The sequence below is a fragment of the Arvicola amphibius genome, chromosome 11 (genome assembly GCF_903992535.2).
Source record: "Arvicola amphibius chromosome 11, mArvAmp1.2, whole genome shotgun sequence".
NCBI classification, from domain to species: Eukaryota; Metazoa; Chordata; class Mammalia; order Rodentia; family Cricetidae; genus Arvicola; species Arvicola amphibius.
This window is the reverse complement of record NC_052057.2, coordinates 96113072-96138574: the sequence shown is the minus strand read 5'-3', so window position 1 is coordinate 96138574 and position 25503 is coordinate 96113072. Positions and strand designations below refer to the sequence as shown.

Sequence of the window (25503 nt, the reverse complement as noted above, 5' to 3'; positions counted from 1 at the left end):
TCAGTCCTCAAGGCCCTCAGGAGTCTGGCCCACGCTCAGCATGACCCCCCAACATGGGTCAGCCTCTCATGATGTCATTTTACCGCCCCCACAATCCTTTATTCATGCTATTCAGGAATCACACCAAGGTCAAGTTTTCAAGCCATTGTAGACACTATCTCCTTCATAGGTTCTTTCTTGATACATTTGAAGGTTGTCTTCTTCATCTCCTACAGCACTTTGTTGGAACTAGGATCAATCCCATCCTTACAGACGTGAGTGCTCCTTTGGGGCAAGGTGCCACCAACTCATCCCCATGGCTCTAATGGGGCTTTCCTTACATGACTATGAAACTAAACTGTCACATGGAAGTTCTCACATCACCACCAGGTGACACTGAGCCCATGTTTCTAGGCATGCTCCAAGCAGTGAACTTGGTGTGGTTGCATGTACATATACATGCAAGGAAGCAGTAACAACTGCTGGCCACAGCCATGTGTCCAAGGCAGGCTAGGTTTGCTGGATTCTCCCAATGATCCAAGTCAGCAGACAACTCAGGGTCCAGTCCTGTCTTATTGCTGGTTACCCTGGAAATCCAACAAACACCTCAAATTCAAAATGTCCCAAACTGTACTCATCCTCCCCAGTCACAAGTGTGTCACCACGATCAGGGGATGGTACAATCGCCCAAACAAAAAAAAAAAAAAAAAAAAAGAGGCCCTCCTGGGTTTTCAAACCCCACACCACATGTGCCATGGGGCGCTAGGTGCCCTGAAGTCTGCCTCCTGGAGCTCTTGAGCAGTCTCCTTCTCCCGTGGATGCCATGGAAAGAAGCCCTCACTGTTTCCGTTTCAGTTAGTGTGGCAGCTTTGACACTGTGCTCTTCCCCCAGACACACCTTCACCCAGCCATCAAAATGATTTGCCCTCTTAACTGTTTCCAGTGGCTCCTCATTCCCCTTTCCCAGTAAAGCCCACAGTACCCATCTGTCCACAGCATCATCAGCTGCTTGCCTTCATCAACCCGGCACACACACCTCTCCAGGCCCGCTTCACTCTTCACAGGGCCTAAACACCAGTGTTTCCTGCCTCTCCCACTTCCCATCATCGAAACCCTTTCCAAACACGCCGTGACCATTGTCTGCCATATGTGCAGCAGGTTGGGCACTACGTTAAGTGTCCTAAGTACTTTAGTGACTGGGGACCAGACAGAATGAGTGTCTTGGGAAAGGAATCAAAGATGGGCACTCATAACCACAGAGAAACTTTCCCCACAGCTTGGCAGTGTGGCAACCCCGCTCACGTCCCCATTCACTGCCTTCTACACTCTGGCTGAGTCAGTCCTGATTCCTGGCTATCTGGGTCAACTGTCCTCATGGCCTAACCTACCTATCTCAGGGTGAGAACAGTTTATCTCCCATCCAGCGCTAATGAGGCCAGCCCTGCTTAGCTTCTTTCATCATTCAGGTTCAGGCGTGTTCAGGGCGGAATGTACAGTCAGAGATAAGGTAAGGAATAGCATTTCTTCTTTTTTAAAAAAAAGTTTATTATTTTTAGTCAGGTGTATGTGTGTCTGTGTGTATACTTGTGTGGAGAAGTCCCCATGGGGTCCAGAGGTGGTGTGTCCCTGGAGCTATAGTTACAGGCATCTTAGGCTGTAACTGGGTACAGGGAATTGAACTCCAGTCCTCTAGAAGAGCAATGCTCTTAACCACTGAGCCATTTCTCCAACCATTTTTACTTTATTTAAGAGAGGGCCTATGTAAACTTGGACAGCTTGAACTCATGTTAATTCGCCAGCTCCTACCCCTAGAGTGCTGGGATAAAGGTGTGCACCCCACACCTGGCCCAAGAACAGCACTTCTGATACAGGAGCCGACACCCGGCCTGCCCACCTTCACTCCTTGCCACTCAGTCAGCTACTTTATTCTTTACCCGGTGCCTCAGGGAAGAGTTTTGATTGCAGAGAGTAAAGAATAAAGTGGTATTTCCCAGGCTCTGAGCTTCAAAGGCCTAGGCTGTGGAGAGAATAGAAAGGATTAAGGCACAGAGAAAAGATTCGGTAGAAATGTGAGGTTGTCTCCTCCAGATTGACAAGTGGGAGGGGTGGGAGGAGGGAAGTATGAGTGCTGTCCCAGATTCCCTGAAGAAGCCAGTGCTGAGCCAGCTTCGTCTACAGGGAAAACAACTCATCTTCAGCCCTATCAGGTAAAACCAGGCATAGGACCCCAGGAGAGAACTGGCTTTATGCTGTGTCTGGGTAGCCTAGTACAAACACCTCACGTGGCACAGAACTTGGGGGCAGAAACTCGGAGATACGCAGACAGAAAAAAAAATGGCTCAGCATTTAGCAGCCTGTCTGACTGCTGACTGGGAACCAGTTAGGATGACAGAGCTCTCAGAAAATGGATGAAGTAGAGACACTGGGGACCAGAAAGAATTCTAGTATTTCAGCATAAGACAAAATCCTCAAAACTCAGTTATAAGCCCATGGGGAAAGAAAGAGTTCAGCTGCCAGGCATGATGTCCATGTCTGTAATTCCAGGACCCTGAGGATCATGATATCCAGACCAGAACAAACTATATACACAGCAACACACGAACGTGCGTGCACGCACACGTGCGCGCGCGCGCACACACACACACACACACACACACGCGCGCGATAAAAAAAGAAATCTAAATTCATACAAGGTTATTTCTGGCATGCAAGAAAAAATGGAAGCTTAAAATAGTAGTTTCATTCTTATAGTGCCTTGTACATCTGAAATTTGTACCTGTTACTCCAGTTTCCTGGCACCTTAGCTTCCTTCTTTGTGGGTGTAGGCGTCGTGGGGAAGCCTGTCTAATTCATCTCTGTACACACACAGCAAGCACACACACGCACGCATGCGCACTCCCCTCTTCACTGCCACAGATTAGGGTCCACAACAACCAGGAAATGGACAGAGGAGTTTTTGGAATTAAACACAGGAACCAGATGAGAGAAATGTGGGTGTACAAACCATAGGGCAGAAGTCACAGACAGTAGCTTCCAGGATCTTCTTCAGGAAGGTCCTGTTGCTCTCACACTTTCCTCGGTGTCTCTTTCCCTCCATCTCCCCACACCCTGGCCCCAGAAGGGGAAAGAAAGGCAGCACAGAGTCAGTACGGACTTCATTGGAGACAGACCAGACTCCACCTGCATCAAATCAGGACCCCAGCTGCCTAGCCCCGCCCCAGCTGTCTCTCCCAGCCCTCTGCCCAGCACAGCACAGTCCAGATGCGGCCAGTGTTGCAGAGCCTCTGGGAAAATCTGGTGATGTGTTTCTCCAAGATGGACTCCTTTTCCCTCTGTACTGATGATTCATTCCTGATGACAATTTGTCTCCTTGAGAAGTATCTCATGTCTGTAGGAGGCCTTCCTATCCCTGGGAAGGGCTCCGCACCCCTAGGTCCTCCTTGGTCCTGAGGGGCTGTGTCCTGCATAGCTCATCCTTAAGAAGGACTCCAGAAGTACAGGAGGACTCCAGGCTCTCAGGAAATTCTCCATGTCTTGGGAAGGCCTCCTGGTCCCTGAAAACAGTCATCCTTGAGAAAGACTGTGCGTCTTTAAGAAACACAACTTGTCCCTTGTTCCTAGAAGGGCTCAACAGCCCCAGGAGGAACCCTAGGCAGGGTTCCTAACCCCTAGGAACCTAAGCCCCTCTCAGCTGGCACAGATGCTGCTGACGGTGGCCCCTCCAGGGCCCACAAGGCCCAGTTCTTCTTGTTCATTGATGCACAGCTGGTAACCGCAGCCCCGGGCCCGAGTTCCTGATGGGACCCGGCAGTCAGTCTTGGCACGAGGAGGTAGCAAGAAGCCTACGCTGCCAGCAATGAGCATATGCCAAATGCTATGAATGTAGAAGTAGTTGTCCCGGGTCTCCACGAAAGCATACAGAAGGACGGCACTGCCTGCAATAAGGCTGCCCGGGCACAGGTAGAAGAGCCAGCGGCGCCACGTTGGCGGATAACAGTGCCGGCGCCGGACGCTGCGAACTGTCTGGGGGAAGCAGAGAAGTGGGATTCAGGAATACGAAGCCCTAGAATACAAGGCTCTAGAGTATGAGGCCAGAGACAGTTCAGACTTCCCCTCAGCCCTAGGTATGACCTAAAGTCACCTGCCAAGACTTGAGTGGCCACTGTGAACAGCAGGTGATGGTAACAGAAAGCAAGGCTACCTTAAACTGGGGACCAGATGGCCAGCACCCTGTACCCACTCCTGCTCCCTCCTTTGCCCTTTGCAGGCCTCTCCACTCTTACCCAGGCTGTGGCCAAGATCCCAAGGGCGAAGAGACTGGGTCCAAGCAGGTTCCAGAGTCCATGCCGGTCAAGCTGCAGAGCCATGGATAGCAGCATAGCCCCCAGCAAATACAACACCTGCAGAGACAGGACTCCAGGATTGGGTGAGTGGATTTTAAACAGAGGTTAGCTATGGATGTCTCCCAGGACCCACTCTAGACTGACCTGCTTGATCACAGGCTGCAAACGAGCCATGGCAATGACGGTGACCCAAACCGACATTAAGGAGCCCAGGAAATCACAGAACTGAAGCACATCATAGTCCATGATGCAGAAAACCACAATGCCTGGCTGGTCACAGGCATGGTAGAACTGAAAAAGGAAAGAGCAGGTGTGAAAAGCCTTGAGGCCACAAGTCCAGGACTATGAAAACAAAGAGAGACCTGATGGGGGTGACTCCTCTGTCAGAGAAGGAGAGGTCAGAGGTCACAGGTGAACAATACTGGGAAATGCCTGACTCCTTCATTCTTTTTTTAAGATTTGTGTGTATGGGTGTTTTGCCTGCATGTATGTCTGTGTACCACATGTACACAGTGCCCATGAAGGCACAAGAAGAGGGCATAGAACCCACTGGAACTGGAGTTACAGACAGTTGTTAGCCACCATGTGGGTGCTAGGAATCAAACCCTAATCCTCTACAAGAGCAGCCAGTGCTCTTAACCACCGAGCCATCTCTCCAGCCCTGATTCACTTATTCTTGAGAAAAATAACAGTGAGGTCTGGTTTGCTTTATAGCCAAGCATATCTGTCAGCTCAGACACTAGTCCCCTCTTCTTGTGTGAGGAGTCATCACAGGCCCCTCCTCCTTTCTGTGTGCTTCAAAGGCAGGTGCAAGACGCTGATTAAGCCTGCTATGTAAACTTAATCTTGAGAAGTAAATGCAAATCAGAAACCGATGTCTGCTTGATTATTTAGTGGCTTGTATTCTTACATTGAAAGAGGAGCATAGCCAGATAGCCACATGGAATCCCAGCACTCAGGACGAGGTCAACCTGAGCTGCATAGTAGGTTCTAGGCCAGCCTGAGCAACAGTCAGACCCTGTCCAGGATGGGTCGGGAAGAGATGCTCAGGAGACAAGTAATGTCCTATGAATCCATATTCAGATGTTAATTCTTCATGGTTTGGAGAGCAGGGCCATGTCCCTTCACCATATGGCATCCTAGCGTGAGTGCCATGCTGTTCCCATGGCCACAGTGTCACTCTTCATGGCCACGGCCACCTAGTATCTTAGTGCAATCATGAGAACTTATTAGCAATGTTACACAGTACATTCAATAGCTGTCAGTTTCTGTCTTCATTCTCTGGAATGTTTGGTTACACAGAGAACCAAGTGCTAGGTTTTTGACCTATTTTTTAAGAATATATTTTATATCTATAAACACCTGGATTATAGTCTTGCTGGCTCCTGTACCCCAGATAAGCACCACGTCCAGAGGTAAACTATCCCCTATATTAGACAAGGAAGAGGACACTCATCTACTATCCTTGTATGTCAACTACAAACTAACCAAGTCCTTACACAGGCATGTCTGTGTCTAAACTAAGAATGACAAAGAAAAGACAATAGAAACCCTGTGTCCAGAAAACTGCATACTAGTTCTATGGGGTTTTTTGTTTTTTTCTGAGACAGGGTTTCTCTGTGGCTTTGGAGCCTACTCTGGAACTAGCTCTTGTAGACCAGGCTGTCCTCAAACTCACAGAGATCCGCCTGCCTCTACCTCCCGAGGGCTGGGATTAAAGGTGTGCTAGTTCTGTTTTGAACACGTGGAAAAGAAGTTAGAGCAGGACTTTCAGTAACAGTCTTAAAGCCAGCAGCTCTTTCTCATACTCCTGTCGTTTTTTTTTTTTTTTTTTTTTTTTTAGAAAGAGGGGGCTGGGTGGTAGTGGCACATGCCTTTAATCCCAGTACTCAGGAGGCAGAGGTAGGCGGGTCTCTGTGAGTTTGAGGCCAGCATGATCTACAAGAGCTAGTTCCAGGAAAGGCTCCAAAGCTACAGAAAAACCCTGTCTCGAAAAACCCAAAAAAAAAAAAAAAAAAAAAAAAAAAAAAAAAAAGAGAGAAAAAGAGGGGCTAAGGCTAGACAGAGCTTGGCAGTTAAGAGCACAGGCTGTCTTGCAAAAGCCCCCAGTTCAGGTCCCAGCAGTCACACTATGGCTCAAAACCTCCTGTAACCCCAGTTCTAGAAGACCCATTGGCCTCTGTGGGCACTGCACACATGGATGGGGTGCACAAAATTCATGCACACCAAATAAAAACAATAGATCTTTTAAAAGGGAGTGGGGTTTCTTCGAGTGGGGTGAGGGAGTGAGGTTCCTCCAGTTCCTCCTTGGTCCCTTTTCAGGTTAGTACAGTATCTAGATAACAAAGAGGCATCTGGGCTAGAATATTCCAGGACAGAATGGATGTGTTATCCTGCAGTTCCTGCTGTAGTAAGGTGTTCTTACTAATTCTGAGTCATTTTAGATCTCCATGAGGCCAAGAATGGGCTGGCAGAACAGCTGTTGTGGGGGTGGGGGTGGCTCTGTGAGTAATAGTAGACAGGGCACCTGGTAATAAGAAGGAACAGAATCTAATACAAAAATAAAAAGAGATTCTCAGACCAGGCCTGAAAGGGAGCCAGCTAAACTGGGGTGCGCTGGTCCCATCTGGTAGCATGGCTACAGCCTCCTCTGCCTTCTCTGTTGCTGAGTACCCAGAAGTCCCCACAATCCTCACTTGGACATATAACCCCCTACTTTCTCCTAGACTACCAATACAATTTCTACAACCTGGGACCCAAGGAAGCACATATTGACTTTTGTGATACTCATCTTTTTAATTACATTTTATAGTATATAGTGTGTGTATGTGCATGTGTTTGCACTTCAAAGGACAAGCTGAGGCTGCCACTCTGTCCCTCCTCTACATAGGTCACAGGGGTTGAGCTCGGGTTGTCAGGTGCTGTGGTAAGTGCTTTTCCTCGCTGAGCTATCCCATGGATATGGTCTTGTGTGATACTCTTCTTGCCAAAACACAGAGAATCAAAGTCCACCTAAGATTTCTGCAGCACTTGCAGGTAGGCATTATGTGCCGCAGTTTACCAAGGACCTACAGGTGAGGTGACAGAATCTGCAGATACCAGGTCTCAGCAGGGAGCAAACCTGTTTGGAGCTAAGTCACAGGAGGAGATGTACTTCCACCTTTCCTCTCAGAGAGGCTTGCTAAGGTAATACGGACCTTTCTGGCTACAGAGAAGCTGGAAATCTCAGAGACAGAACTGTGAAGATTCCATAATGGGAACAGGGGGACTTAAAACTGTAAATCTAGCTGGGTGGGGTGCACACCTTTAATCTCAGCACTTGGAGGGAAAAGCAGGTGGAGCTCTGTGAGTCTGAGGCCAGCCTGGCCTACACAGAGACTTCCAGGCCAGCAAGGTACACAGTGATACCTTGTTTCAAAGCAAACAAAGCCTATAGATCTACATCAGAATGTATTCCTTTGAGCTGGGAGCTAGATCACATTGGTATCTCCCATGACGCCTCAGGACAAAGTTTCTCAAGACTCTAAAACAGATTTTTGATTCCCTGCCTTCCAAAAGCTCTCACAGAAACCAAGAAGGCCATGTTGACTGAGTGGAGGATGTGCTTCCATGTCATAAAAATGAGCATGCTACAGACAAACCCAGAGCATGTCAGAAGGTTTGAGGCAGGAGCACTTAGAGGTTAATGCCAGCCTGGACTGCATGGAGAGTTGTAGGCCAACCTTGTCTGTGGATGAGAACTCTTACTTCACAAAGATGAGAGAGAGTGGGGAGCTGGGACGAGAACATGGAGATTGCTGAGCAGGGGAGCCTCCCACAGAGACAATGAAGACTCCATGGAGAGACCCCATGACAGTTTAGACGCTGTGCTGGCTTACAGAGAAACGGTGAATTCCACATTGCATTCCGTGTATTCAGCCAGTATCTCTTCTCCCCTCACATGGGCTGGGACGCTCCACACCTGTGAGGCTGACTTGGAAGCAGCTTTGGCCATTTATCCCACAAGCTGCCTGACAAAACAGTCACTTCCTACATGTTATTAGGGGCAGGCAGGGCATTGCTCTAGGAGACATAGTGAGGTCCAGTCATCCTCAAACTGGGGACCCTCTCCCCACCCTGCAGTAAGAACACAGAGAAGCAGAGTTGCTGCTGCATACATACCGTGGAGAAGAACATGGTGAAGGTATAGACAGCAGCTTCCAGCACATACCGGCTCCGAATGGCCAAGACCACAGGTGGCAAAAACATGAGGTTGCTCAGGCAGAGGAGGAGTGTAGACAGCAGCTGGAACCCATAGGTGAGCGCATCGGCACTGTCTGTGCAACCCCAGCCCCGCCACCCTGCAAGTAGGGAAGGTACAGGGTGGAGGCGGGCAGAAGGCACCCCGACTCAACAGACAGTTGTGCTCACTCCTGTCCTCATACCCAGTGCCTTGGGGCACCCCTGCTGGCCACCCCATGCACAAGCCAAGTCTGACCTGCTCCCCACCCCAGCCCGCTCACCAGCCTTGCACTCGCAGGCCGCGTACAGGTAGTTGTGGGTGCGCAGCAGCTTGCACTGGCCATAGGGCCCACAGTCATCCACGCATGGGGACAGGAAGGTGCGCAACCGCACTTCAGCCGTCGCATTGCGGCATCGCACGAACCTGCAAGCATACATGCTCCTGGTTATTTGAGGCCAGGCCCACCCCCAACCCAGCTCCAGCTATGGCCCCTATTGCTCTTGCTCACCGAGGTCCCACCCCGCAAAGAGAGCGGAGGGTCAGGAACCAGGTCCCCGTCTGTGGGAAGGGAATTCGAAGTCTGGCCACTCTGGACGTGACACTGACTGAGAGGAGGAAACCTGAAAGGGACTCTAAAGGGGAAAGCACGGGCCCAAGAGAGAGAAGAGGTCAGCACGGAATTAGAACCCACTTCTGAGAACCCAGCCTCCCTCATTTCCCATTCCCATTCCCATCCCCACCTTTGGAACAGGTCACAGCAGCATCCCCCAGGCTCAAGGGCACCTCATGAGTCAGGCATCCGAACACTGTTACATTTTCTTGGTGCAGGGAACTCTGAGCAGGATGAAGATACAAATGAGACTGTCAGACTCTTGGGGTGGCCACCCCAGACCTGTCACTTCACCCACTCCCTAAGGCTGAAAGTCCCATTCTCCTCTGGGTGGGCCCACTCCTCCGGGGATCAATCCATCAAAGCTGTGCTCTTACTCAGTAGGAGCCAGAGATCCATCAGATCCTCACAGCCAGACTCTCAAAGCCTAACAACAAAGCAAGCCCTGACTCTGAATCTTCCCTCTGGAAGAGAAGGCACCTTGGTTCATCCTATCTGGTTTATGGGAGGAACTGGGTACCTGATGCCAGCCGTAGATACCAGCAAAATATAAAGGTAATTTAAGGTTCTCAGTCACCTAGCCCTGGGGCTGAAAGCTTATTAAGTAAATGCACTCCTCAAGTGAAATGACCCCATGTACAAATGGAGGTAGCTGAAGCCAGAGAGACTAAATGTAGCAATTTGATTGGGGTTAAAAGAACACAGATATCGCCAGGTGTGGATATAAGGGGTGGCTGTCTTTGAGGGAGGAACGGGACGCCACAAATTCATCTCAAGAAAGATCTGAGGCAGCCTGATACATTAAATTAGGATAAAAATAAAGGCTTATGAGAACATTTTAAATCAGGCTGGAAAAATAAGGCTGTCCCTAGACATGAGTATGTACTTGACTAAAGTGGAGAAGGCGCCCCCGTGAGTCTCATCTGTGAGCACATCTGGGTTCGCTGCAGTCTCCAGGGTGGACTTCAGCTAAATTCTTACTATTACTTTTGGTATTTCTGAGGTAGCATTTCATGTAACCCAGGCTGGCCTGGCCTGAAACTCACTATGTAGCTGACCCAGGCTCTGACTGGCCTCGCTGTGCTGGGATCATGTGTGTACGCCACCACACACACCCTTCTTCAGCTGAATTCTCACCAGACAATGCTACGTATGTACACCTGTCCTCAAGCACAAGAGTGGTCTATCACGTCCTTCAGTGGAAGGCCAGGAGGGCAATATGCAGAAGTACTACTCAGTGAAAGAGATAGGAATAGCCAAAAGCAGTCCCCAGGTACATAGTCCTTGATCCAGGGGAAAGATCAAAATACTTGGAAGAAATGAAAAGATCCAGGGTTTTTAGTCCACCACAATCCCCGATGAGCTCAATGTGAGGCAACAGCTTAAAGACACACTTGTTCTCCAGATGCATGAAGTCAAGGCTTGGCTGGGTGTGCATGTGCACCTTTAATCCCAATGCTCAGAAGGCAGAAGCAGGAGGATCTTTTGCGTTTGAGGCCAGCCTGGTCTATATAGCAAGTTCCAGGCCCTCAGGGCTACTTAGTGAGACTGTGCCTGAAAAATAAATAAATAAATAAATAAATAAATAAATAAATGGATAAACAGTTTGCCTGCCACAATGGTCACACCAGCTCAGATTTTCACTTTCAGAGACATGATGGCCAATCAGAGTGTATCAGAGGGATGAGTGTCAGGTGGAGGGAAGTCTAACACCGGCGTTCCCCACACTGAAGGGCTGTTAAAATAGCATAGCACTGTAACTAATGCACAGCATTAAGGTGATACATGGTAATGAATGGAGTCTGTACTATCTTTGTGTGTGCTTGTACGTGCATGTGTGCATGCATGTGTGGGTACAGGTGTGTGCATGTGGAGGCCAGAGGTCAGTGTTAAGTATCATTCTTCAAATGCTATCCACCTTGTCTTTGAAGCATAGCCTCTCATTTGGCCTGGAACTCACCAATTAGGCCAGGCTGGCCCAGGGACTACCCTGTCTCCACCTCCTCAGTGCTGAGATTACAGGTGTGTGCCAAAGTCAGGTCCTTGTGCTTGGAAGGCAAGCACTTTATCCTCTGAGCTAGCTCAGACCCAAGCAGTTACTCACTTTTCTTTTTTTCTATAAATCTAAAACTTCTCTAAAAAATCTATTATTACAAACAAGGACACACATGGATTTGCTAGACATGGCGTCTAGACAGAACAAAGCCAGTGGGTAAAGTTCATGAAAGCAGTCCTAGTAGACCATCAGGAATGCCACTAGCTACAGCGCTGTCTACACACAGGCTGCATGGCCTCTCGTTACAGAAATGAACTACCACTGCGATCAGCCCTCTAATGGGAGGTCAACCTACAAACTGGAAACCCTGGGCCACCGCGCAGCTCTCACAGGGCAGTGAGGGCTGAGAACTGCAGCAAAGCACAGAAGCGACCTGCATGGAGCGCCGGAAGGAGGCAGGGGCCTGTACTCCTGCAACCTTCCCCTTCAGACTCCCCAACAGGGAAGCAACCCTTCCCAAGAAGTACCCCATTGAGCTGGAGCTCCAGACTAAGGACGCCTCCACTGTCCAGCACTGGCAACAGCCTCAGAGCAAACACAGCTGGGCGCTCAGGTGGAAGAGCCACGCTGGGACCAAAGAAGATGTAGAAGTGGACAGAGAAGGTATCCAGCTCGTTGCGCAGAGTCGGACGCACTGGCCAGCAGTGCTCAGGTGGCGATACGGCTCCAGACCCTTCTACAGGAGTCCCCAGGGATGGTGGCTCTGGGGGTAGTGGCTGGTTGCCCAGTGATTGGGGCATATTCATGGCAGCCCCAGGGACCAAGGCACGGGACAGGCTGGGTTGTGGACACTCTGTGAAGGAGAAGAAACCAAAGGTGAGACATGAGGTCCATACAGCCCCACAGCCCCACCACAGACCAGAACTGAGCCCAACTCCTGTTGAGCTAGCAAACGGGAGGAAGGAATGTAACCTAAAACAGAATGGGCCTGGAGAAAGGAGGCATCCAGACCACGGCACAGGGTCCAGATGTTTCCTGTCACAGAGATTCAATCTCTACATTGTAGTCATCTGTCCCTCCCCAAGGTTAGAGTAGAGGAATTAAGATCACAGGTGTCCTCCTCAAAGCAGTGAAAACACCGCACTATAAGCTAATGGAGGCACTGTCCTGATGACTGGGAGCGCTGAGGCGAGAGCAGCTCCTCAAGTCCTGGCTAGCCCTGTCCACCCCAGAACACTGAAAATGAGATGGATGGGTGGAGGGAGGGAGGGAGGGAGGGAGGGAGGGAGGGAGGGAAGAAAGAAAAAAAGAAAGAGAAAAAGAAAGCCAGCCTTTAGTTGTCCCAAGTCAGGCACAAAGACACACTATGAAGGCTGCCCAATGACCTGAAGTTCCAAGGAAATGGGACCTTAGGAGTGTGAAGGAACCTGGGTGGGGTAGAGGAAACTGTAAGGATGTGGTTGAGGGTCTCAGAACGTAGCCATCCAGATTACCCCAGGCACATTCCTGCATAGATTGGGAGTTGAGGCAGATGAAGGGGCTCTGACCTTGTAACCGTACACACAGCTGGAAGCGGATGATCCTGCCAGGGCCACGGGATGGTGTCTCCACACGCACATAGACCCAGTGCCCCCAGGGGGGCAGAGCCAACTCCAGCTGGCATACTGAGGCACCTCCACAGGCCACAGAGCTTGAGTTGTGCAGTGGTGGGGCCTTGGGACGTAGGCGCAGTGTCAGGGGGCAGGCAGATGCCCCTCGGCCCCCTACACACACCACTTGTGCTGAAACCCTGTAAGTGAAGCTGGGCACAAAGACCCTGAACAGAGGACAGGTTGGGGGCAAGAAAAGAAAGAGAGGTAAGAGACATGAGAGGGAAACAGAAGAAAGGGAAGGAACAGGTGGCCTGCTCAGGTCTTCCTCGGTGTGCGGGGGTGGGGGGGGGGATGACTGGATGGGACCCACCCTGGGACTCTGGGTTACTTTGGCTACAGGGCAAGCAAGACGGATCCCTATGTAAGACCAGAGGAGGAAAGGGCAGGGCAGGTTTGGAGTGTTTACTCACTTATACAAGGCTGAACGATTGTGGGGGGAGAGGGTTTGCTCTGAGGGACGGCCAGGAACCAGCACAGCCACATCCAGCAAACGTCGGACAATCAGCTGTGGCTGAAGGAGGTACTGACACTCGTCCTGGAGACCCTGAAACAAAAAGGGATAGCAGGAGAGACAGTGGGAACACTACCAAACCAAGGCTAACATAACCTGCTGGAGGGGTCCTGAAGAAACCCTTTTATCCTCCAGTTCCCGGGGCTCCCATTCTGGAGCTAAGTTCTGAACTTTTCCTACCTGAGTAGTCGTTTTTATTATGTTTTGTATTAAAAATATTTTAGAATGGGCTTAACTACAAGGGTTGAGGGATCTGAAGAAAGACATACCAAGTGCAGGAACAGCCTCTTCAAAGGAGAATTGCCTTTTTATTTGTGTGTGTTCATGTACTTTAGTACAGCCACATGGCAGAGGGGAACCTCAGATCTGTCTCCTCGCTCCCCCTTGCTTGAGGCAGGCCTCATCTTTTTTGCAGCTGTATAAGCCAGGCTAGCTGGCCCGCCAGCTTGGCCTGTGAGCTTCCGGAGTCTCTTGTCTCCGCCACCATCTTGTCACAGAAGCACTGGGACTCCAGCTTCATGTGGGTTCTGGGATCTGAACTCATGTCCTCGTGCTTGTAAAGCAAGTGCTTTACCCACTGAGCCATCCCCTCAGCTCTCAGGACCAGCATTCTGGTCACCTCTGCTCTATCTGGGTCTTCAAGGACCCAACACTGAATGAAGTGTAGGACTCAAGTTCAGGCCCAACTGATACTGTGGCTCTGCTGTACCTTCTCCCAGCCTAGCCTTCCTCTTGGTACACTGCTAGACAGGACATCCCTCACACACTGGAAGAGCAAACCATCCCATTCCACAACTATGACTGGCTCTTCTGGGCTTGGAAAGCTCCTCCTAGGCCTCTGGTCCAACCCTCCCACCACCGCCAGTCTGAACCTTTAACTGTTCCTGCTCTCTAGGCTGCCCTTCTGCCGTGTGCCCATCTGACCTCTGCTCCAGCACGCCGTGAAGACTACTTACTACCCCTAAGCAACCTCCAGACTATTTGGAACTTGAGAACAGGACTTGGCCCTCCCGACACAGGCCTATCGTGCTCTGCACAACTTGCCATGAATGTCTGCCAAACTCATGAATCAGCCCAGCTGCAGACAGCACTGACCTTTATGAAGCCAAAATCTGTCCCCTCACAGCTACTCTGACCTGACCTACGGCCTCAGACTGTTTCTTTGGACAGCGAAGGACAGCTATCACACTTCCCAAGGCTTCTCTTGTACTGGACAAGCTCCCAAGACCCTGTCACTCTCCCAGAAACCCCATCACTTCAACGTCACAGCTCTCCTTCCACAGCAGCGACCTCTTCTACGCCCCACAAACCCATCAGCTAAAGGGCGTAAGGGTCTCTGAATGAGGCTTTGCTAACCTTCTAGACCAGGCCTTTGGTTAGCCTGATAAACTAGAGACTATGGCTCATTATGGTGGTTGTTCTGATAAGATGTGCCTCCAAGGCCTTGTTCCAGGAGGAAGTTCCAGGTCCTGACATTCCACCATGTTTCGTGCCATGGAATGAGTTGGCCAAGCCTTGGGCTTTGGGCTGACCACAGTGCTGTGAGGAAGCCTGGACCTGTGCCAGGTCCGAAGAGGCAGCCGCCCTGCCCTACCATCTCACTGCCGCATTCCCGATGCTAGCACACCACCTGGCACATCTGAGGTGCTGGAAACAAAACAGCTGTCAAGCTGAAGGATGGGTGTCCCAAAGAGAGTTCCTTAAGTGATACAATTATCCAGAATTTTCCATCTCTGACATCCAAAGCAGATGTCCCTCACTTCTCATGCCAAACCCTATGGATCAGAAATACTCTGGCAATACATTTCAGAGGACCCCCAGTCCACCACCCGCTGAACACAGGAATCCACGGCAGTCTCATGCTCGGGATGCACCTGCCTCACAGCCAAGGGAAAGAAACACTGCACCCATGCTTACTGTTGAGTTCAGGAAAGGATCAGGACTAGGCATGCTCTGGCTGTGTTCCTTCAACATCCAGTCTCTTCTTCAATATGAAGCAGAAACCAAGAATGTTGGAGGGCCTAGCAGAAGGCTTTGGACTATGGGAACTCCTCCTATTTTGTGGGTCACAGGGAATTTCTTTTCTTTTTTGTTCTTTAGAGAGGATACAGGGTCTTATTCTGTAGTCCAGGCTAGCCTTGACCTCACCTGGTAGTCCAGGCTGGTTACAACTCATGCCAATCTTCCAACCTCAGCCTCTTAGAAACAGGATTACAGATACGAGTCACCATGCCCAACTGTTAAAGTGCCCCCCAGCAGACTGGCCTGTAGGCAAGGCTATGGTGCATTTTCTTGATTGATGATTGATGGGGGGGGCGGCTAGTTCACTGTGGGTGGGGTCACCTTTGGGATGGTGATCCTGGGTTCTATAAGAAAGCAGGCTGAGCAAGCCAGAGGAAGCAAGTCAGTAAGCAGTGTTCCTCCATGGCCTCTGCATCAGCTCCTTCACCTCCGGATTCCTTCCCTATTTGAGTTCCTGCCCTGGCTTCCCTCCGCAATGGAGTATGACCTGAGAGCTGTAAGCTGAAAAAAAACCCTTCCTCTCCACACTGCTATAGTCACGGTGTTCTGTTTCTCCACAGCAGGAGAAACCCTGACGACAACAGGCTTGCAGATACTCAAGGACACGCGGCTTCCTCTGTCCCCAGCTTTCTTGTCCTCAGTCAGTCAACACCAATCAGTATAGAAGAAGATGACAACAGGACAGACTGCAGGGGCAGGAGAGGAAGCAGAGCCACAGGAGAGCACTGGAGACGTGCTAGGCGGAGAGGCATCTGCAGAGTGTGTTAAGAGCGGAGGAACACACTTTAGGGATTGGTCGGGGGAAGAAAGAGAAAAGTAAGACTCAAGAGTGATTTCACATTTGAGGCTTAAACAGCTGGTGGGCAGTGGCCATCTACTGGGAAGAAGACGACCAGAAGGAAGACCCCCAGCCTGGAAGTGGAGCAGGAGTCAGAGGTGGGGGCTCTGCTTTGCTTGGGGCATATTAAACCTGAGACTGTTCTTAGAAGCAGTTGAAGGTGTCAAGAAAGCTCGCAGATATAGTTTGAGATTCGCAGAATATAAGACTGGCTGTCTACTCTTAAGAGGCATAGATAGTATTTAAAACAACTCTGCCATAGACACCAAAAAAGAGAATGAAAAACAAAAAGGAGTTCTTCTGAGACCAAGCCTCAGGTTGCAACAGCACACACAGATAGATCAAGCAGAAACGTCAGGAAAAAAAAAGTGTTGTGAAATATTATTTTAACTAAGCAAAGATGTGCTACATTTCTTTATGCTGTATTTGTTTAACGATGTAAGGATGTGTGTTTAACTATGTAAAGATGTGTTGCATTTGTTTTACCCTGCCTGCCTAAAGGCACCTGACTGGTCTAATAAAAAGCTAAACAGGCTAATAAAAAGCTAAGCTAGGCAGGAGAGGAATAGGAGGGACTGACAAGCAGAGAGAATAAATAGGAGGAGGAATATAGAGAGAAAAAAGACGAGAGAAGAAAGAGGAGAGAATGAGGGAGACGCCCAGGTTGAGATGTCAGGCAGCCGCCAACCAGACATGAGAAGCAGCAAAAGTAAGAAATACTGAAGTAAGAAAGGTAATAAGTCCCAAGGCAAAAGGTAGGTAAAAAGAAACAGGTTAACTTAAGTTAAAAGAGCCAGAAATGAGCCTAAGATAGACCAAGCATTCAAAACTAATAAGAAGTCTCTGTGTCATGATCTGGGAGCTGGTTGGTGGACCAAAAGAAAAGGCCTGGTACAAAACAGAGGACGGACAGTGGTCAGGAAAGCAGGAGGATGACGGGAGTCATAACGCCAAGACAAGACCAGTCAAGAAGTAAAGAATGATATGTGGAAGGAGTTGAAATCTGGATACTAGTTATCTACAGGGAGAGAAACTTAAGACTAACAAAAGGGAAGAAGACTCACTTTTCATTGTGGGCATTTTGTGCCTTTAAAAGGCTGCACTATGTGAATATGTCGCCTATTTGAAATATAAATAAAATAACTTAAGATGGGAGAGAAAGCAGAGGAGACGCTGTTAACAGCTACCGCCTACTGTGGCTGAAACATGGAGCTGCTTGGTCCTCATGGCTGGAAGGCCTTCTAACCTAGCTGCTGCTGTCTTTCTATACAGTGGTTTTCATTATTTTACCTGATTTTATTTACATACAAATCCTAGAATGGAAAGAGAAGTCTTCAGAACTACACCCCATTATTTAGGAGAACAGCTGGTACCCACAACCTTGAAGCCAGCCATTGCAGGCAGGCTGGGAAATGGGAGCCTTGGGATGCACACTTGCTAAGACATGGAAGACAACAAGATGAGAGGCAAGGACAAGGCAGATGAGGAGGCTGATGGGAGGAAGGGGACACAGAGAGGAGGAGTCATGAGGCCAGCTCAGGGCAGCAGGGGTTTGAGGCAAAAGAAAGGCAACAAAAACACCAAGTCCCACCACACGCCAGCTCAGGGCTGGGAACGATTGAGGAGAGGGTCTGGATTGGAGAAAGGCAGCCTTTAGAGGCTCTCTGTCACCCTCAGGATATATTTAAACTTCTAGGCCCTCTTTGGTTTGACTTTTGTCCACCTAGCTCACACTGACCTCCTTCAGGCCTCCTCCTGAGCTCTGGTACCCACTACTCCCACCAGCTGAAATACTTCTCTGTGTCCTCCCACTGAGGCTTCACTGCCCATCTCTGATCACCACCTCCAGCATCTACTGTACTGAATCAGTCATCTCTTCTTTGTCTTTTGAAAGCACCTTCACATCTCACCAACATAGGCTATAACTACCTCAGTGTTCCAGTGCCCAACCCAAGCCTAGTGCAAAGCAGCTGAAGAACAAAGGGTTACGGAGAGATCTAAGCTCATGCCCAAAGCCTAGGAGGACCTAGAAATAGTATTGCCTTATCTCCCTGGGATACTTCCTGCCCCCACCAGGGTTATCCTGATGCCATACCACGTCCTGTGCTTGCCACATCTTACAGAAGAACCATGGTACAAGAGGATACAAGCTGGGAATGCAGATGGTTCCAGACAGTAAACCTACAGGTAAGTCTGGGAAACTAGCCAGGATCAAGGAGCTAAAGAATCCTTAGAGGCCCATGTATGATTCAAGAAGGTAATCAACACTTTAGAAGAACCACACCCAAGATCCTTGCCCATCCAACCTAGCTCTAGAACAGGCACGTCCAAAGAGCTGCACTTCCCAGTGCTCAGACCCACAGCCTCCAGTGACCAAACTGTGCCCTTTCTCTCTGGTCTCACCGCACTGCAGAGAGCATGGCTGTCTAGGCCTCCATTTGCATTACCAAGTCTTGCTGGGACTGAAAACTCTCTCCAGATGGAAACAGATGTATGCCAGGCCTGGTTGTCTTCTCACTCCCCAGTGATCTAGACACTTTGAATCTTGCATTAGGTTCTAGGAAGCCTTGCTCGGTACTGCTATCCCCAAGCAATCCTGGCCACTCCTATCCGGGTCTCAGCTCCACATTCCTTACTAGGTCTAGGCTCCATGTGCTTCCTGCTTGCTTAGAGTGATACCTAGAACAAGAGCTGGACTCTAGTCCAGGAAGAAGCCTCTAGCCCAGTGGTTCTCAACCTGTGAGGTGCGAGCCCCACAGGGATCACATATCAAATATCCTGCATATCAGATATTTGTGTTATGATTTAAAATAGTAGAAAAATTATATTTATGAAGTAGCAATGAAATAACTTTATGGTTGGGGGTCATCACAACATAAGGAACTGTGTTAAATGATCTAACATTAAGAAGGTTGAGAACCACTGGGCTAGAAGATCCTTCCCTCGGTTCTTACAAAGTGAGACAAGACCATGGCTGAGTCAAGAGGCAGTCTCTTTGAGATTTGATCAAAGATCAATGAAGACATTCTTCCTAGTATAAAAATCCTTAGTTCAACAGGAATCAAGAGCCCAGGGACAGGTAATCTCCCAGCATGCTCTCATCTAGAGGGCTCCCAGGTCTTCGTGGCCTTCACAACACTCAGCCTAGACTGGTCAAGACGCTATGCCAATTCAGAGGCAATTTTCACCTGACTGGGAATTTCTGTCCCTCTTAATCCTCAAAGGCCAAACACCACTGGCTTTCTTGCTTAATGCTCTTACTTTATAACACTCTATAATCCTCACCTGTTCATTCTCTGTCCTTCAACACACACACGGCTACCAGACCAACAGTGGCCAGCTCACCATGCCTTCCCTCTCCTGCAGTGGGCAGAAGGAGGAAACCTATGTACTTCCTCACTCCCAGGAGAAATCCCAACTTGTCTAACACACCAGAGTGGCAGGAAAACATTGTGGTATTGTCTTTCACTCCAAACTAAAAAAACATCCTGACCTTTGACCCTGCCCTTCAGACTGACAATCTCCGCTGTGTTAAAGTCCATGCTGATATTCAGAGGAAAGGAAGGTAATAGTCGGGAAGGATATCAGATATCTATAGCTTCTTTCATTAGGAAAACTTTCTCTCACGGTTTCTCAGAGGGCAAAGGAGAGACCTGAAACCGTGATGCTTGAGCTAGAGACAAGGATGTGGCCTGAGAGATGTTTCAGGGTTATTATCAACCAAAAATAAAAAATAAAACAGGGCTGTGTTTGTACGGCAGATTTTGGACTTCGTAGTTTCTCTTCAACATACCCGGAATCACCATGTCCCAGTTTTTGACTAAGGACCATCCCACAAGCTAAGCTGCTGGCCTATAATAGTGCCCCATCCCAGCCATTCTGGTGCTGCTGCTCATTCTGATAACAGGGCTATGATGCCAGTGAGCACTCAGCAGCGATGGATGGGAAGATATGATCCCTCCTGTCCCAGGGAGCATCAACCCACCTTGACAGAGATGTGGCCATGGGCTTGGGGAAGGTGGGCAGCCAAGAACCAGTCCCCAGGTAAGGGGCTGCTGACGTTAAAGATGCCTGAGGTTCTGTTGGGCAGTGTCCAGCTGAGGGTGAGAGAGAAAACCCCAGGCACAGCTGTGTCTGTTGGAAAGTGTGTATGCAGGGGATTGATGACAGGGGGCGCTCCAGAGCGGAAATACCTGGGTGACATGAAAGGAAGAGAGAAAAGCAGGCAGTGGGGTAGGAATTAGGAAATAGGGGTTAAAAAAAACTGTCATTCATCACTAGTAAACAAACAGATTCCCTATACTGACATGTACCACAGAATTATCCCAGGAAGAGATGGAGTTCATAAGGGGCAATAGGTCAGTTCAAGTATTCATAGTAGTTACAAGAAGTCAGGTGACAGGGAGGCCTGGATAAGGGTCAAGGTCACGGTCAGGGGGCATGTTTAGACCTCAAAACGTCATATTCCAGTTTGGAAAGTAACTAGGGTTGGAAATTGGGGATACAGATCAAACACTCACACAGTCACACTTTGATCTGGGCAGTGGTCCCCAAAGGTTCCTCCCTGTTCCTTGAAGATGATGAGGTTCCAAACAGCCAGGAACGTGTCCTCAGGAACGTGGAAGTGGAAGAGCTCGGTGCTGGCAAAGGAGCGAAATGGGCTGAGCTTTCGGGGTGAGCAGGTGGAGTAATCGGTCAGGAAAAGGCCTCCTGGGAAGCAGAAGGGAGTCAGCGGAAGGGAGGACAGAGGCATTTCCACTTGGTCGCAAGCCCATTTTCCTCACCAACAGCACCAAGCCAACAAGCACGCTCCACCAGCCAGGAGCTGGGGTTTGTGCTACCCTAGCCAGCATCTGCTTTGTTCCTCACAAAACCTTGATCTTAAAAAATTCCTATCGCAAAAAATTAGAAAACTGAGAATTTAGGACACTTCATATAACGTCAAGGTCACTAACTTAGGAAGTATTATTCTCCTCTAACCAAGCCTAACAAAACAGGGTTTGCGTGTGTGTGTGTGTGTGTGTGTGTGTGTGTGTGTGTGTGTGTGTGTGTGTTGGCATAGGCTCTTAAGCCACTGAGCAAGCTAGAACTCCACCTGTGGGGCTTGGGAGTCGGCACAGAACTGTGTAACTTGTTTGTTTTCTGCCCTTCTCTATGCCCCAGTGGTTAGGAGCAGTAAAAATTCTCAGAAGCTTCACAAGAGATGTCTGTATACCAGCTCAGGGCAGAAGAGGGGAGGGGAAGGTGTGGTGAGGCTGCAAGGGAGCTGCTTGGGTGGCAGAGTCAAGAACAGGAGCTGGCAGACCACCACGACAGTGCCCAAGAGAGGAGAGTGATCAGAACCTCTAGGGTCAAAATGCATAGCCAGGGTGTTCTCCAAGGAGGAGGTCCTGAAAGGCAGTCATTCGGTGACTAAGTGACACCCTAAATTACTTGGGAATATTTGGAGTAGACCAGGCTCTCTCTCTCTCTCTCTCTCTCTCTCTCTCTCTCTCTCTCTCTCCCTCCCTCCCTCCCTCCCTCCCTCCCTCCCTGTGTGTGTGTGTGTGTGTGTGTGTGTGTGTGCGTGTGCGCGCGCGCGCGCGCGCGCGCGTGTGTATCTCTAGCTGAAATGCTTAGATCCCTGATCACAGCTGTCAGAAGCAGAGCCATGGTGGACAGGAAAGCCACAGGCCCTATGCAGACATGCACATAGGACAGGAGTGTCGTGGCAGTGAAGGTAACAGGATATACCTGACAGGAGACGGTGGCTCAGAGTGCAGGCAGTGTCCCCATATAAAGCACTCTCATGGCCTCTCTGTCTCTCTGTCTCTCCTCTCTCAACACTCTCTCAATGGCCTGCCCCCCCCCATTTCAAAACAGTTCCAAAGAAGCCCAGGAATATGTCTCTGGACAGGAGGAAAGCTGGGTGAACTCAGGTGTCTTCAAGACACAGTAGAGGTTGGAAGGGGAGATTTCAGCAACACAAGAAATACCCACATGGCTTCCCTACTCTGATGGTCTCTACTCCTGGAGATGGGAGCATGACCCCCAAAATGAGGTATTTAAAGTAACAGAGACATGGGACATCAGTGAAGGGAAGCTGCTGAAGGACAGCAGGTTGGCCACACTAAACTGGGGCACCTTTGAAGAGTCACACTCCAGAGGTACCTTATACAAGCAGAAGCCACCGGCCAGAGTGGCTCAAAGGCCATGACAGCACCAAAGGACTAGACTGCTGTGCCAACCGAAGACCAATCTCAACAAGAGAAACTGCCAGCTTGCACTGCCCAGCAACGAAAGGCTCAGAGCTGCACTCAGACAGTGGTGGGGAGGTCCAAAGCAGATGAGGGGCAGGGGGACTAGCTAAAGGAGAAGACAGCTCTGCCTCCGGGAGCCCCAAACTGAGCAGCCCTGAATACTATTGTTACAAGCAGTAAGAGCTCTGGAGTGCCCTCTGCTGGGGTTACGGCAGGCTGCGCCTCCTAAAGTGAGCACCAGACAAGCACAAAGAGCTTACTTGGCCTGGAGAATCAGGGAACTGCGGAGCCAATTCCATGCGAACCAGAGGCTATGGGGGCCGTGAGTGTCACAGGATGTGCTTGGAGGAAAAGGAGAGAGTGGCAGCTTGGAGCTTGGGAGGAACTTAGAAGGAGTTTGAAGGCAGGGTGGATCCTTGGGAAACAGTCCTATTCACCTCACTCTTTGATTTGGGATTTGAACAGGGCCTACCAGAACCACGTCCCAGCGAACTTGTCCTGACATCCCTTCTACGATAACATGTAGGTGCTTTCCCACCACCTAAATCATACGAGTGTGTGCAAACTCCCCTCATCAAAACCAAAAACCCGATTGCCAGCTGTTTCTGCAGTTGTCAACAATAGATGTCCATTCCTCCACCCTGAGCCCTTCCATCCACAAGCTGCACTTCATTGACACATTCATAAGAGAGGCGGGCCAAGCTGAGAGTGTGCGGGCCACATCACATGTCCCCTGCCCCTCACACAATGACATATGTATGCACTCCAAAACTACGTCAGCTCGTGTACACTCAGAAAAAATACATGTCACCAGTGTGTAAGCATGAGCACATTCTGCGCACACACCATTCCCACCGATCCCTGGTATACACACAGGTTCATAGGACCCACACATCTCTGCAGGATTGTGACCTTAGGGATGCGCTGACCTCAAGCTGTACACTAAAGCCGGCCCACTGAGATCAATGAAACCCACCTCCGTCCACAGCTGTTACTGCCAAAGACTGTTGAGCACGGCTCAGTCCCAGTGCCACTCAGCAAAGGTGGCCTGGGGCTGAGGTCATCTCTGCCCTTAGGCTAGAGCAATTTCCGCTTCCCTCAGTCCAGCCATTAAGAAGCTGGGCCACTCCTCCCAACCAACTGGCTTCCTAGGCTACACGCTGGATAAAGACTGACACCTGACAAATGAGAAACTGTTTATGAATTAAGCCTCCTGGCAAACAGACTAGGGAGAAAAGAGATTATGCTCTGGGCCAATGGAAGAATACTTCAACCTGGAATGTTTTCAGAGATAGAAAGGGGATGGGAGGGAGCCAACCAGTATGCCATAGGAACTAGGAACCCTTTTTTCTAGCCCCACTATTGCCACTTACACACAATACAACGCTAAACAAATTACGCCCTCATTGAGCCTCAGTTTCCCCATCTGTAGAATGCTGCTGAAGTTCAGCCATGCTTTAAAAGTATCAAATTATCCATAGCCCAGTGGCGCTTGCTTGGGGAAAGACCCAGCACAAGAAAGCTCATTATAATGGTAACTAACCCACATCCACCTATGCAATGCAACATATTTGTCTTCAAGACTGTCTGGAATGTGCACTTGGCATCTCAAAGGTTTAGGCCATGTCTGGAGCTAGAACTGAAGTGTCTATTCTACAGGACTATGTCGTCTCCATAGAATTTCGCAGGAGTAAAGCCCCCAAGACTTCCCAAGGGGCCAGGATGGACACCAAGAAATGAGATCTCACAGAGCTCTTTCGGGACTATTAGCCACCTGCTGAACCAGCTGAGCAACACCGCTCTTGAAGTCCGCCAAACCATCTCTTGTGTAAGCCCTTCTCCCCTTATTTCCTCCCACTTCCCTAGTGACCTAGCTCCCCAAGTCCCACCTCTCCCGACCCTTTCCAAGCCGGTCCCTCCCCAGAACCCCATCCTTATCTCAATTTTTCCTGTTTCCGCACTCACCAGCCCCTGGACCAAGGACAGAAAACAGCAACAGCAGCAATAGGGCTGGCGGCAGCTGGAGCCCAGACCTGAGTCGAGGCTGGGAGAGGGGCAGAGTGTGAGAGAGGCGGGGAGCCAGCGGAAGAGACTTGGGCAAACACAGAGATGGGAGCAAAGGCTGAGATATTGGGTTGCGTTGGACTGAGCACTGGGGCTCAAACAAGGGCAGAAGATGTGATGGGAGGAGTGAGGGAAATGGGGACGGGAGCAAGGGCTGAGGCTGGGCCAGGGGCTTAAGCAAACGCTGGGAATGGGACGGGGTCAGAGGCTGGGCTGGGATTTGTGACAAGGGGTGGAACAAGGGCCGAGGCGGAGATAGCGGCCAAATCAGAGGCAGGGACTGGGGTTGGAGCGAGGACCTGGTCCTGGGCATTCCCTGGGACATTGGCCGGGGCCGGGGCAGGTTTGGGAAGTGGGGCGAGGGCGTGGCCGGCGGCCAAAGCTCAGATTGGGATAGGATGAGGGGCCGGGACAAGGGCTGGGCCATGGCCCGGGGCGGGGGCGGGGCCGGCCAGGCCAGCACGGGACGCTCGCAGAGCTGACCCGCGGCTCCGCTCCCCACGCCCGGGGGGTGGCCTCCGGCGTTCTCGCGGGCCCTGGGTCGTCACCGGGACCTGGGTAGGAGTTCAGGCCTGGGCGACTCCGGGCTGCGCTGAACCGGCGATAAGCAGGCCCCGCGGCGTCCTCGGCGTGACGCTCGCCTGGCGCTCCGCCCTGCGCCCATTTGATTGGTCCCTCTCCGCAGAGCCCGCCCCCACCAAATCCTATTGGCCTCTAACTGAAGCCTGCTGGGCTACCTACCTGAGAACCTCCTTCTCACCCTAACAGAGAACCCGGGTGACCTCTTAGGTCCCCACAGCATCCAGTGAACGCCAGAATGATACAGGAACCTTCCAGAAACTCACATAACCAGGCTCCTCTCAGAACATGTTCCTCCCAGTCCTATGTTGGCACAGCCTACATACACAGAGACTCGCTCAACTCCGGTCCCACCTAGATCCAAAGCAGCCCCCTCAGGAAACCTCACCCACTCAGATGACCAGACTGCTGTTGCCATGGAGACTACTGGGCGTTCCAGTTGCCCTGG

General features: G+C 50.3%; 1 protein-coding gene across 5 annotated transcripts; it reads right to left on the bottom strand.

Moving 5' to 3' along the window:
* Window positions 1-1540: 1540 nt before the first annotated feature.
* On the bottom strand, window positions 1541-24903 carry Tmem8b (transmembrane protein 8B). Of its 5 annotated transcripts, none has more exons than XM_038347865.1 (13): window positions 24378-24903; window positions 20694-20883; window positions 20159-20366; window positions 13213-13346; window positions 12698-12966; window positions 11678-12003; window positions 9285-9378; window positions 9053-9176; window positions 8825-8967; window positions 8484-8662; window positions 4467-4613; window positions 4263-4379; window positions 1541-4002 (listed from the first exon to the last, which is right to left on the bottom strand). In XM_038347865.1, the coding sequence occupies exons 1-13, from the start codon at window positions 24901-24903 to the stop codon at window positions 3667-3669; spliced, it is 2793 nt and encodes a 930-aa protein (XP_038203793.1). In that variant the 3' UTR covers window positions 1541-3666. The 5 variants fall into 5 exon arrangements, with proteins under 5 accessions (XP_038203793.1, XP_038203796.1, XP_038203794.1 ...); XM_038347866.2 differs by having other exon boundaries at window positions 3691-3998; XM_038347867.1 differs by lacking the exons at window positions 1541-4002; window positions 4263-4379; window positions 4467-4613 and having other exon boundaries at window positions 6369-8662; window positions 8851-8967.
* Window positions 24904-25503: the final 600 nt, after the last annotated feature.

Bases quoted from the DNA above. Each gene is read 5' to 3' on its own strand.
- Tmem8b (XM_038347865.1), bottom strand. From the start codon at position 24,903: ATGGCCCAGCCCTTGTCCCGGCCCCTCATCCTATCCCAATCTGAGCTT. The intron at 20,884-24,377 runs GTGAGTGCGGAA...TCTGCTTCCCAG, and splicing joins TGTCCTTGGTCCAGGGGCTG to GAGGCCTTTTCCTGACCGAT. The intron at 20,367-20,693 runs GTGAGTGTTTGA...CATGTCACCCAG, and splicing joins CCAGATCAAAGTGTGACTGT to GTATTTCCGCTCTGGAGCGC.